This window comes from Aedes aegypti, chromosome 3 (genome assembly GCF_002204515.2).
Source record: "Aedes aegypti strain LVP_AGWG chromosome 3, AaegL5.0 Primary Assembly, whole genome shotgun sequence".
In the NCBI taxonomy this organism is placed as follows: Eukaryota; Metazoa; Arthropoda; class Insecta; order Diptera; family Culicidae; genus Aedes; species Aedes aegypti.
Window position 1 is genome coordinate 165,511,110 of NC_035109.1, and position 14,810 is coordinate 165,525,919.

At 35.5% G+C, this 14,810-nt stretch overlaps 1 protein-coding gene across 1 annotated transcript in view; it reads right to left on the reverse strand.

Annotated features, from left to right (window-relative positions):
• Nucleotides 1–219: 219 nt before the first annotated feature.
• Nucleotides 220–14,810, reverse strand: part of LOC5563980 (acetylcholine receptor subunit alpha-like 1) — a 79,753-nt gene continuing 65,162 nt past the window's right edge. The window contains exons 7-8 of the mRNA XM_021851259.1: nucleotides 12,921–13,180; nucleotides 220–2,671 (exon numbers count right to left, since the gene is read on the reverse strand). Coding sequence (XP_021706951.1) covers nucleotides 2,468–2,671; nucleotides 12,921–13,180 — 464 coding nt within the window. The 3' untranslated portion in view covers nucleotides 220–2,467. The remainder of the gene's footprint in view (nucleotides 2,672–12,920; nucleotides 13,181–14,810) is intronic.

A 14,810-nucleotide genomic window follows, 5' to 3' on the forward strand; every position in this document is an offset into this window, starting at 1 on the left:
AGGGGAACTTCAACAAAAGTCTACAACAGTAGTCTGTTGAGTGTGTGTGTCTGAGATATCAATTTCTCTATTATGGACTAACTTTGCTTGTTAACTATGAGAAGTTTCAGTTTTGTATGTTAAAGTTATTTTGTTTTGTAGTGTTTTGTTTCTTGCATTTCTTCCTAGTATTCGTTTCAATTGTTTGCGAAAAGTTCAGAAGTGAGTGTTTGTTATGTCTTTTTTTCTGGAGAACGTATTTCGACTCGGTTGCTTAAAACTTACCGTGTACTCCCTACAAATTAAGAAACTCTACACGTGATGTGAGTGTTTTACGATTTTGGAATCATCGAACCGTCCTATAAGGTCGTTGAGATTTCACGTTTTGCCTCTCTGAACTTTTTTGTGTGTTAATGTATGTGTAAGTTCGTGGCTTAAGCTTTTACCGTTGGTTTTAGTTCGAGTAAATTATTTTTAACTACACTCAGCAGTTGTTTGCTGTACTATTTGATACTTGCTTATTTCCACTTTACTTGTATTAGTTTAACTTCAATTCATTCAATGATATAAAATCTAACTACATATACACCTATAGTTTACGAAAATGTTCTCCTTCTCCAATATTGTGTCATATAAAATACATACACGCTTGTTATTTTTTTTTTCTCAGTTACTCTGTCATATTTATCTAGTGATTATAGGAAGTTTCCGATCGATCTATGAAGCTTGGCTAGAATGTTCGTCGCAGCCAAGTTCGAAGATGCAAGATTTCAGCAATCTTGCTAGCTGCTCTCACTGGATTTTGCTGCAGTATTTTAGCATTCACTTATTGGGAATTTTGGTAGAATTTCCTGTAGATAAGACACTTCATTATCAGACCGGTGCAAGCTGATTGTTCTTTTACTTAGTCTGCTTCAATTCGATTCTGCTTGATTTCTGATCATCGTTTTCCAGTACAATCCAATTTGTCTCTCTCACGCCGCTTATCTGTTGCGCATAGTGTTGCCCTAATACACTTAGTTAGGAAGATTTTGCATTTGCTTCTCAATTCCAAAATTAGATAGTTTAAAACGCTACCGTTTGATTTTGTTTGCTAAAGAAAGTTGACATCTTGCCGTTCGATTTCCTTTCCGGAAGAAGAATGCAGGAGATAAGATGTCTTGCAGTGGCACCGCCAACAACGCAATTTACTGGCCTAGAAAAGTACGGCAATTCATGTTTTGCAGTAAATAAACCAAATCTAATTTCTCTTAGTTTTGTAAGTGTATAAAAATGTTTGCAAATTTAATGTCTAACTAAATCTCGTTTTCTTCATTATGTCGCTTTAATCTCACTTAAAAATAACTATCATTTCAATTCATCCACTACTATCGTTAATAATATAAAAAATATTAACTATTTTGCAAGTTCGTTTGTCTTCTGAACTCCATCTTAAGGTTTAGCTTACCAAATTTCACTAGGACTGATTTCCAACAAAATTTATTTATATGTACACCAATTTGCTGCCATAATTTTGCATCAACAAACTACGCTACGTCTTAAGTTCTGATTTGCATCAATCACATTGCACTCGTATTTTTACTTTTTGCTTTTATTATCCAAAATCAAATGTCTTACCAAAAAAAAACTCCCTCCCTTTATGTACAACAGCAACGTTGTCGTCGAGACTGCATCCAGCCCCAAAAAACAAGCGGTTCTCGAAACAAACTTTTGTTTAAAAACTAACTTATTCCTTTGAAACCCCTCTTCCAGCCCCTTCGTTTGTCGTATAAAAAGTTTTCCTCTTTTAATAAAAACTACATTTTGTTACATGGTATTAACATTAATTTGATTGTTATTGACATTCTTTCCCTAGAGAAAACCGAAAATCAAATGGAAAACATAAAACGAACAATCAGTAGTACATAACGCTGTTGACTCACGTGATGGGTTCCGCCGAGAATACGCTCCTCTGCAGTATAACACACTGCTGGACTGCAGATGACGACGATGGCGTGTCCGTTTCTCCGGGGAGTTGAATTGAGCAATTGGCAAAAGCAGAACCGGACGAGGAAACCCTTTTTCCGCTCGAATGATCTGTCCGGACACGCAACGAGGTCAACCGCCACCGTCAGAGCTGTTTCCTCTGTTTTTATTTGACTGACACCATGCCGGGGAAGGTGTTGAGTTTCCGGCAGGCAAGGAGTCCACCACTGGAATAACCAACAAACGCGTTTGCTAGCTACTGAATGAGATGCGAGTGGAGCAACTTTGGTTTTGTTCGGATGTTGTCTGTTGTTTCTCTCTCACGATTTTTGTTTTACTCGGTTTGTTGAATGGGCGGTAGCGGCGAGATTCTACCATTTTTCTTTCAATTCAGTTTTCGGGGGGTCTGCTCGCGAGTTTGGTGAGGATTGGGTTTTTCTCTCTAATGGTCATCCTCGTTGACCAGGGTTCGCATCCAGTTCAGAATGTACTTCCAAACGGCGGATGCGAACCCGGGCGGATGCTATACATTCTCACTCCCCATTTTGAGCAACTCCATCTTCTTCTTGGCGATCTTGGAGTACATGGCGTCGATCGGTTGGGTGTTGTCGTACAAGCTAGGTGCCTGCAGGATAATCAGCGCTGTACCCATTACGCACGCTATCGTGAATATCCATAGGAACAGGCGATCCAGGACGAGTGCTACGTATTTCCAGTCTTCTTCTATCTGCAAGGAAAACGAGAAGGAATAATATGATACAGCTATCCTTTGATGTAGGACATAAATCATCTACGTGGTTTTGATGTAGGACGGTTTCGGAAGATTCCATACAGAATGGAACCGCGTAGATTATCCCTTTCGGGATGGACCATATATGAGTGATTATTTCAAAATTTACCTTATAAACTCATCATCTCGTAGAACAAAACTTTCTTTATTTTGGCTATTCTATCAATCTATGAACTATTTAGGGTCAAATTCAGACCAGCACAATTGTGCTGGTCCGTCCCCAGGGCGGTCGATGTTCGAAAAAAAAATAAGAAAATTATTTTCTTTTTAAATTGTTCCAGTCATACCTTTTTGAAAAATTTTTGACCCGTATTTTTTATTTCGTCATTAGGGTGCTCTTTCGTGGAATAGGGTGACCCAAAAGTTCAAAAATAATTTTGTTTTTTTTATGTGCATTAAAATTAAAAAAAAATTTAATTTTTTAATTACATGTGATTAATATATGATTTTTTTTATAAATGGATCGAAAACAATGTACGAGATATGAAAATACTTCATATTGTCTCTAAGATTCAAAGCATTAGGTGACGATGACGTTTCTCGCTTTAATTCAAGAACTAGTCTACGTCATACAAAAAAGGGTAAACATACATGTGTGAAAACTTATTGTCACAACCAAACCATCTTGGTTTTGCTATGTTTGTTTGTATCCTCAAAAATTGTATAAGATTTTCTCTCAAAAATAATATATGGAATAAAAATTGAAATTGAAAATAATTATAAAGCTCCGAATTGTTTAGTGGAATACTTATAAATAAATGAAAACTGAATTTAGTACTGTACCATTTAATTTCACCAGAGTTTGTATCTTTTGACAGATACGCGTTATTTGACCTCCACTATAAGGGTTCGTTCAAATATTACGTAACGCAACAGGGGGAGGGAGGGGGTCTTACATAGTGTTACGATCCATACAAAAAGTTAAAATTTTCCATACAAAAGCTGTTACGTGGGGGAGGGAGGGGGTCTAAAACAGGCAAATTTTGCGTTACGTAATATTTGAATGATCCCTAAGGCCGTTATCAGAGTCATGTACTAGACTCGAAAAGTAAGTTTATTTTTTTAGAGACATTTGGACCCTTGCCCGACAGCTTGGACGTTGATTACCAAGACGCATTTTTAAGCGCAAATAATTACCATCAAATTTCTTCTTCTTTCTGACGTTACAGAAGCCTGCTTCTCAACTACTTATGAGAACTTCCACAGTTATAAACTGACAGCTCTCTTTGTCAATCGACCAATTTTGCATGTGTATATCGTGTGACAGGTACGATCATACTCTACGCTCAGGGAAGTCGAGAAAATTTCCTTTACGAAAAGGTCCTCGATCGGCTTCAAAAACCCTTTTAAAAACGGATTGTCAAAATCAGGTGATTAACCATATTAAAGCATGAATTTCTTTTTGAAATTGTTACATATATTTCAACTATTTGAAAAATTAAATGATTTTTTTTTTCGAATGTATTCAATTATTTGGAAATTATCAGATTTTAGAATAAATAAACTGACAATGCACATTGGTCCACGGAACGAAATTAAGTGGAATAAATTAATAACTTGAAGAACAAAAGAGATAGAGTTTTGGTGTCTTCTGAACATTTGTTTGTCTGGTCATGGCGCGTTATATGCAAAAGTGTCCTAAGCGCCAAATTTCATAGCTATCGAAATTCGCTCTCAAACTTTTTTATTTCAAAAGATAGCGTGACAAAATGTTCTACAATATTGAAGATTATAGAAAATATGAAAACTTTGTAGAACATCATTTTTTTCTATATCTGATAGTTTTATAGATATAGGTCACTTTAGAACTTTTTGGTCAAAAATCGGTTTTTCCTCAATACTAACGAAAATATCAATTTTTCAAGCCTACTATGTTCTGAAGAGTTTTAGATATAAGCAAAATACACATTTTCTCTGAAGACGTCATACCTCTAAAATTTTCATATGAAAATATACAAGCGTTTTTGCAGTTTTTTCACCCACTTTTCCAAGCGTAACATTTCAAAATGGCGCAAGTGGAATCAAAAACTTTTCCCGTTACTTGAATAAGCATATTTTCAAGTGTATTTTAAGAAACTTCGGTGATAGTACATTTTGATTTTCTCTAATAAATGCGTTTTGAATTATTCTTCAATTTTACTTAGAAAACAGATTTTTTCTGACGTCTGTTGATACCTATGCAATTACAGTAGAATATTTTATAATATATTCATAAAAATGAAATATTTTAGGTGCAAACAAGAATATGTTTATCATGTCAATTTTTATGAATATCGGTAATAATTCAACTTTACAGAAAAGTTCGGCCTTTTAATTATCTTGACTTTTCATTATAGAATTCTGTTTACACTAAGTTTCATGGTAACGCCACAAATGCGGTCCAAATTATGCATATTGCATATGCATGCTCCTTCAAAGTGTGATAACATAAGGGTCATCCAAAAATGACGTCCATCAATTGGGGAGATGGAGGGGATCTATGAAAGTGTAACAGTGCATGCATAAGGTATTGAAAAAAGCGTGACAGCGGACGAAGGGGGGTCCGGAAATCCCGAAAAACGATGGACGTCATATTTGAATCGTCCCATACCGTGTGTGTCATCTAATCCTTATGGTGTATTCGGTGCACTTATTCCTTGTAATGTAATGTAACAAGTGCAGCGAATGAATCGGAATGATCTGATGCGGACGTGTAATTATGTCACACTTTTCTACACCCTGCAAATTGTGTGACCGTCCACCGTACGACGGGGAAGTACGCAATAATTTGTACAATCACGATCATTTATCAATAAATTACTGATTTGTAAGTATCGTGCCACTGCCTTTAAATTTCAAGTTAAGAAATATTCTACTTGCATCATCGTGATTTCAATCAACATCGTCAGTCTTAAACTTTTTTGGCTGAATGGTGTAAAATTGTATATACTAGAATATAAATTGCTATTTTGATCCTCTCCCACTTCTCTAATACATATGATTGGAACCATAAATAAAACTGCTTCTTTTCATGTTGGATAAATACAGTTTATACACTAAACGTCATTATCCCGCACTTAAATTCGCAAACATGCACTTAAACCACACTTATGATGTCACGTTTTATAAATTATTTATTGGTAAAGAAAATAAAATTTGAGTTTTAAAATTTTTAGTTCACTTTTTAATCATATAAGCTCAAAAATATTCAAAATCTATCATTATTTGCTTGTATCAGTCATGTTCGAAAGTTAATATTAAAATGATAATAAATCTTCGAGCTGTTTAGTTAATTAGATAAAAAAAAAACGAATTTGGTAGTATTCCATTTAATTAGACTAGTCGAGTCTAGTACACGACACTGAAGACGGCAGCTGAGGTCGAAATACACGTATCTGTCAAAGGATACAAACTCTAGTGGAATTAAATGCTACTTATTAAAAGCCAAACTTCGAATTTTAAAGTGCACAAGACAGGAGAATCTGACAACAGTTCGCGTTGAAAATCAATCAAATTACTTCCTTGCTGGTGGTGACCAGCAATGGGATAAGTTTTCAACGTGGAGTGCTGTTTGGCTCTCAAGTCTTGTGCTCTTGAAAATTTGAGGTGTGACTTCATTATATAATCACCTTAAATGCGGGATTAGTAAAGGTTGTATATAAACTTAAAAAGGTATCGAAAATAAGTAGTTTTTGATATTTTTGAGATTTTGATCAAAGTTTTATTTTCCAATGTTATATTTATACGGAGGCCGAGTGCATATAATTGACATAGTTAAGTATTGTCTAGTTCAAAAAACACTTATACAAATTAAAAAAAAAGGAATGCAACTGCATTTGCATTGTCCAATCTAGTGAAAGCTTCAGCTTATATTGGCAGGACTTCTTTCAATTTTTTTAAATTCGTCGGTATTTTATAGCAAAGAACGAATATTTTTGTAATTATTAATGATATGAATAAAAATACCAATACTAAACTACTTGTTCATCCCAAGAATGATTCAGTATTAATTTATGTATTAAAAAATGTTCGACTGTAATTGAATAAGAATCTCAAGAAGTTGAAAAATCTGTTTTCTAAGTAAAATTAAGGGATAATTCAAAACACATTTATTAGAAAAAAAAAAAAAAAACAAAATATACTATCACCAAATTTTCTTAAAATGCACTTTAAGATATGCTTATTCAAGTAACGGGAAAAGTTTTTGATTTCACTTGCGCCATTTTGAAATGTTACGCTTGGAAAAGTGGGTGAAAAAACTACAAAAACGCTTATATCTTTTCATATGAAAATTTTAGAGAAATGACGTCTTCAGAGAAAATGTGTATTTTGCTCATATCTAAAACTCTTCAGAACATAGTAGGCCTGAAAAATTGATATTTACTTTAGTATTGAGGTAAAACCCGATTTTTGACCATAAAGTTCTAAAGTGACCTATATCTCTAAAACTATCAGATATAGAAAAAAATGATGTTCTACAAAGTTTTCATATTTTCTATAATCTTCAATATTGTAGAACATTTTGTCGCGCTATCTTTTGAAATAAAAAAGTTTGAGAGCGAATTTCAAATGCTATGAAATTTGGCGCTTAGGACACTTTTGCGTATAACGCGCCTTGACCAGACAAATAAATGTTCAGAAGACACCAAAACCCTATCTCTTATATTTTTCAAGTTATTAATTTATTCCACTTAATTTCGTTCCGTGGACCAATGTGCAATGCTTCTAAAAAGACAATCCATACGACAGCTGCGATCAGCAGACTTTTTGGTTTGCAATGAATTTTTAAAGTTGCGCAATCGGTGTGATTAGGATGATAGGAAAATGTAGAGCTCAGAGGGACGATTCAAATATGACGTAAATTGTTTTTCAGGATTTCTAGACCACCCCTCCCCCATCTTTCACGCTTTTTGAATACTTAATTTTTTTAACCTAATACCTAACCACACTTTCATTGACCCCCCCTCCTCTAAATGATGAACGTAATTTTTTAATGACCCCTGGCCATACTCGTAAGTTTTTTTTTATAATTTCTTTATTAGTATCATTCCAAACATTACATTCATTTCTTATATCTAGGTGTTCTGTGTTATTAGACAACACTATCATCCTAATTTGGTAAAACAAATTTAAGATTTTATTAACATTTTGTTAACAACATATTATATTACATTTGCCGTAGCAGTTCAGATTTTTTAATGGTAAGTTGATTTCACCTGCTTATAAGAGAAAAAAACGCTTTGAATATACTTAACCTAACTTAACCTAAACATATAACGCATTAATCGTGGCTATAGAAGATTGTAACGATTTTTGCCTGAAATTATTTATTATTTTATTTGACATTTGTTCCAATGTTTCAACATTGGATATTCTATGTAACTCATTGGTACTATACCAGGGAGGAAGCCTCAAAATCATTTTCAAAATTTTATTTTGAATTCTCTGCAGAGCTTTCTTCCTGGTATTACAACAGCTAGTCCATATTGGTACAGCATACAACATGGCTGGCCTGAAAATTTGTTTGAATATCAAAAGCTTGTTCTTAAGACAAAATTTTGATTTTCTATTAATAAGGGAATAAAGACATTTTACATATTTATTACATTTGGCTTGAATGCCCTCAATGTGATTTTTGAAAGTTAAATTCTAATCAAGCATGAGCCCTAGATACTTAACTTCATCTGACAAATTTATTGGAATCCCTCTCATCGTGACAACATGTCTACTTGAAGGTTTCAAATAAAGAGCTTTTGGTTTATGTGGGAATATTATTAGTTGAGTTTTGGAAGCATTAGGAGAAATCTTCCATTTTTGCAAGTATGAAGAAAAAATATCCAAACTTTTTTGCAATCGACTACAGATGACACGCAGGCTTCGACCTTTGGCGGAGAGGCCTGTGTCATCCGCAAACAAAGATTTTTGACATCCCTGAGGTAACTCAAGTAAGTCAGATGTGAAAATATTGTATAATATTGGTCCCAAAATGCTGCCTTGAGGAACACCAGCTCTTACAGGAAGTCTTTCAGATCTGGAGTTCTGATAATTAACCTGAAGTGTACGATTTGACAGATAACTTTGAATTATTCTAACAATGTATGTTGGAAAATTAAAGTTTTTTTAATTTTACAATCAAACCTTCATGCCAAACACTGTCGAATGCTTTCTCTATGTCTAGAAGAGCAAGACCAGTAGAATAGCCTTCAGATTTGTTGGAACGGATCAAATTTGTTACACGTAAAAGTTGATGTTTGGTCGAATGTCCATGGCGGAATCCGAACTGTTCATTGGCAAAAATTGAATTTTCGTTGATGTGGGCCATCATTCTGTTCAAAATAACCTTTCAAAAAGTTTACTGATGGAGGAAAGCAATTTTTATCCGGTTTTAAAATTGGAATAACCTTAGCATTTTTCCATTTGTCAGGAAAATATGCTAATTGAAAACATTTGTTGAATATATCAATTAAAAATGATAAGCTACTTTCTGGAAGTTTCTTGATGAGGATGTAGAAAATTCCATCATCGCCAGGAGCTTTCATATTTTTGATTTTTTTAATAATAGTTCTCACTTCTTCCAAATCAGTATCCCAGGCATTTTCGAAAACGTTCTCTTGATTGAATATTTTCGAAGTCTTGAGTAACTTGATTTTCAATTGGACTAGTAAGTCCTAAATTAATATTGTGCGCGCTTTCAAACTGCATAGCAAGTTTTTGAGCTTTTCGCAATTAGTTAGTAATAATTTGTTTTTCTCTTTTAATGCCGGTATTGGCTTCTGAGGTTTTTTCAAGATTTTAGATAATTTCCAAAAGGGCTTAGAGCCAGGGTCCAATTGAGAAATTTTATTTTCAAAATTTTTGTTTCTTAATTGAGCAAAACGTTTCTTGATTTCTTTCTGTAAATCCTGCCATATAATTTTCATAACAGGATCACGAGTGCGTTGAAATTGCCTTCTCCTCACGTTTTTAAGACGGATCAAGAGTTCAAGATCATCGTCTATAATCACGGATTCAAATTTTTCACATTTTGCAATTGCAATGCTCCTGGCTTCAACAATGGAATTTGTTAAAGTTTCAAGAGCATTGTCAATATCAAGTTTAGTTTCTAAAGAAATGTTAACATCAAGATTAGAGTCAACATACGTTTCATATATATTCCAGTCGGCTCGTAAATAATTGAAAGTGGAGCTGATAGGATTGAGAATCGCTTCATGGGATATTTGAAATGTAACAGGGACATGATCAGAATCAAAATCAGCATGAGTAACTAATTGGCTACAAAGATGACTAGAGTCGGTTAGAAGAGGAAAAACATGTAGGGCTATCAGGGTATTGAATTGAGAAATATCCTGAAGAGCACTCATCAAATAAAATTCTGCCGTTGGAATTACTTTGAGAATTATTCCATGACCGATGTTTGGCATTAAAGTCACCAATGACAAATATTGACTTACTGCGAGTCAATTTTCGCAAGTCAGTTTGGAGCAAATTAACCTGCTGTCCAGGGCATGGAAAAGGCAAATAGGCAGCTATGAAAGTATATTTACCAAGCTGTGTTTCAACAGAAACACGTAAAGTTTCAAAAACTTTAGTTTGAAATGACGTAAACAGTTGATGTTTTATACGCCTATGAATGATGATTGCAACTCCCCCATATGCCCCACCAAGTCGATCGTTACAAACAAAAAAGTTAGGATCTTTTTTTAGTTTGGATCCAGGTTTTTAATAAGTTTCGGTAATAACTGCTATATGCACGTTATTAGCTGTAAGAAAATTAAACAGCTCGTCCTCTTTACCATTAAGAGAACGAGCATTCCAATTTAAAATATTTACATTATTATTTGGATCCATTAGAAAAACGTAATCCAACAACAATTTGATTTGTAAATTTTACACCTACTTGGACTGCTTTGCTTCAGTCATAGTGGTGGCTTTGAACATTGCATCAATCATTAGATTCAATTGTTCAGTTAAAAAATTAAAATCAGAGGCAGACATATCACTTGAAGTGGGTATATCTGATGATTTCCCATTGGAATTTTCTTGAGACGAAGAAGCGGAATAGGAGTTACCTGTGGCGGTAGGGTTTTTTTTTTCTATTAGATTTGAAACAAGTAGAATGGGTACTCATAGTACGAAAAGGGAGGAGTTCATATTACCTGCTACGATATCAGCAAAGGATTTACCGTGGGTAGATACATTCGAAATTGAAAGATTCGAACGGCTACCCGACGGATTAAAATTTGAGAGAATTCGTGTACGCACAGCACGAAGGTACGATGCGCACTTTTGATTGCCAATGATTTTCTGAAACCGGAGGTAGCAATTTTGCTACCATTAAACCATCTTAGATTCCAAAATTTTCTCGTGTACCAGAACCGTGTCTTACTCATAACCAAGATTTTGGAAAACATGGTCCTTGAGGTAATCCTGCAAGTAAACCTTCGAAACCGTTTTACATGTAAACTGCCCAGATGAAGTATGTCCCAAAAAGAAGAATTCCAGAACCGCGTTTGGATGCTGGACGAAAGGTCAAGGGTTCAACATCCTGACCTACCCTGTCATCGATATCATCCTATCCCGACCAAGGAAGTATCCGTTATTGTAGCCTCCAGCGGTATTCACACCCAAATTTGCCATCAAATTTATTTGCAGTTCATTTTTGGTTGACCCGACCCGAACCGCAATGCTGCGTTCCGTCGCCCATGTCAATAATGATGAACCCAAAGCTTATGTTTTATGAAAGGGGTGATAAATTGAACGCCTAATTGAATACGAAATCGGGTATATCGGGAAAAAGTGCTGTCGTAAGAATCGGTGTCCTTTATTTATTTACTCTTTTAGCGAACGCAATGAATTTCAGGTGTATGGGGGAAAAAAGTGCCGTGTACTCGTGTGCCTAGACGAGTGGAACGAAAGGCATTTTCTTGAATCGCATATTTTCCCGTCACGCCCACCTGGCTGCCAGAAGCGGCACAAAAGGATAAGTCAGAAAAAACGCATTAACCCGGGAAGAATATACAGGAAATCGAATTAAGACGGAAGTTCTATTATCGGTGTTGCTTTCATTCCTTCCACGGGAAATGGGAGTTGAAAAATTGAGATACACCGATCCCTTACGGATTTCTTCCTTTCCTACTCCCCCCCACCCGTCAATCCATAGTACATGAGCGTGTTAAGGGGAAGGGGGCCGTCGGAGAAAATCAAAATCAACATGTTTGCTTCAGAAGTGAATTAATGTTTAGATTTTTAGGAGATGGTTATTAGTATGGGACAAAATGTAGTTAATCGCTCCAGTCTAGTTTTTGGATTGCATTTGGGTCCCATAACAACTGTGCAAAATTTCAGTTGATCGATGAAACTATAATTTAGCGCCAACCATTCAATGTTTGTATGGGATTTACTTTGAGAAAACTTACTTTTACAAAGAAGAATCACCAGAGGTCGCCTATTGACCACTATAACAATTCTGAAAAAGACCTCGATAGATATTTTTACGATGAAGAATATTGACGAAGACCCCGAAGCAATCCGACACCTGTGAAAAAAGTTATTCAATGAAAACCAGTTGGCAAGGTGACGTTGATTAACATGTAAAGGAATAACAATAGTAACATAATTGGGCAAAATTTCCGATCACTGCTTAATAACTTTTTTTTTTTTTTTCAAAATCTTCGTCAATGTTGTTAATCGTAAAAATACCTATCGAGCTCTGTGTTCAGATTTTTAAAAGAGGTCAATGGACGAACTCTGATGATTCTTTAAAATACTTTCAAAAACGGTGGTTGCGAACACTATGAAAATTTTACATATAAAATCCATATGGTGGCCAAATTCAATATGGACGCCTAATATTTTTATTTTTGCAAATGAAGCTCCTCCACGTCCAAAACCATGTTATTGTGAAGGGATTGTTGAACAAATTTCTGAGTTATGGCAGTTTGAGTGAGCCATGAATTGTCAAAAATCGAGGGGTCCTCAAAAACTATTTTAATCATAACTACCGAGGGGTTTTTTCAATTGGATCAGTTAAATGCAGTTTCTTTACTTACTCGACAAGAGCTTTCAATTAGCATAAATTTGAACAAAAGACCAAGTGTATATAATGGGCCAGTTTCAGCGCGAATGACTCCTGGATGAATATTGGTGATGGTGAAGCTCGCTCGCCCTGATGGAAGTACTGTCAACGCCCATGCCCCAGTATACTTACACTCTCGAATTTATCCTTATTCCTAACGTGTTGAGCTACGAATCTCGATGCTTCTATCGTTTTCTCCATCTCCCGCAGCAAGGGTTTCTCGAACGTTGGGCTCACGTCACCGCAACAGTTCGGACTCATGTCCCCGTTGCTGGTTGGACTGAAGAGATCGTCATCTCCTCCGGGTAGTGGCAGTGCTGGTAGTGGTGGCTCGCCAAAACATGGCCCAACTCCACCCGATGCGGCCACGTCGAAACGTGACGGTGGCAGTGCTAGCGGAGAGGAAGGAATGGAAACTGTTTAACGTGCTGGATTAATAAATTTTGCTTCCGTTTGGGGTTTAATTGATTGTTAACGGTAGTTCATGGTTATGGGACGAGTTTTGTATGGAAAATGTGCTCAACTGCGTTACTAGCAGTTATTGTCACGAATATTTTATGGAAAAGGTATGGGAAATTTGTTGACATCGAAGAATACATTTCGTGAATTTTAATGTATAGTAGATTAATAGCATTTTAAAAATAAAACGAAAAATACGGAGCGTTATATACAAAAATTATGAACAAATTCTTGGTTGATTTCAACATGTTTTGTTTTTAATTATGAATCGTGGTTTACGGCTAACCAGCCGAGTGGAAGTTTAACAACTACCGAAAAGCTAAACATTACATATAACTTGCAATTGTTTAGCTTTTCGGTAGTTGTTAAACTTCCACTCGGCTGGTTAGCCGTAAACCACGATTCATAATTAAAAACAAGTATTTATCGAGCAACGGACTCATGTTCCGCAACCGGTCGTTTGAAAACGTCGCGACCCATTGGAAGCCCACACAATAGAAACCTAGAAACCTCAGCCAGCTAGTGCAGTGTGCTATTCCTATACCTAAAAAACAATGCGCTCTCGGGCTAGGCATATATATATATATATATATATATATATATATATATATATATATATATATATATATATATATATATATATATATCTATATATATATATATATATATATATATATATATATATATATATATATATATATATATATATATATATATATATATATATATAGAAAGCGTTGTGTTTGAATGGGCATCTAATTCTTCCGAAAGAGGTACACTTTGCGGAAAAGGACCACGTGATTATTGAGCTGAAATCGAATTCAGGTTAACTTCTGCGTTCATGAGTCCTCTCACGGCGTAGTGGTAACGCGCCCCAACTAGAGATCGGGGAGTCGTGAGTTCGATTCTCACTGAGAAGACGTGTAACTTTTTCGCAAATCTTCACATCAATTTGTCCATCTAATCCAATTGCAAATTATATGTAATGTTTAGCTTTTCGGTAGTTGTTTAATTCTAGCCCATCCACCAATTTGCGAAGTTCGGTTAAATTCCTTAAAAATGTTCAGCCCCCGACCAGTCGCCCTAACCTTTGGCAACACAAAAACAGCTGACGTTTTATTGCTTTTATACTGATATGTAACCTAATCTTTTCAAATCAGTTTGATCACGTTCATTTAGAATTTTCTAAAACAATGATCTGATTGACGTGAAAAATATTAATTATTGGTTGATTTGTCTACGTTGTATTATTTTTTTTTGTAATCGTTGAATCAGGCAAATTACGATCATTGGTGCCTGCCAGATTTGGCTAGACTTTTGATTTTAAATACGCCTGACATTTTCAAAACTGTAGTGGCAACCCTGCTTGCATGTTGAGCAGACTGCCTTTTCATCTTCCTCCGCTTCTCTGTCTCCTTCCGTCGTTCATCCTCTTCTTCCCTTCTCGCTTTCTTCTCCTCCTGACTTCCCCCGGTATCGGAGGTTGTCACCAGTACCGGTTGAGGAGACATCCGCACTAATGGTGCCACGACTACTGGCGGATATGGCAGGGCAGATCTTCGT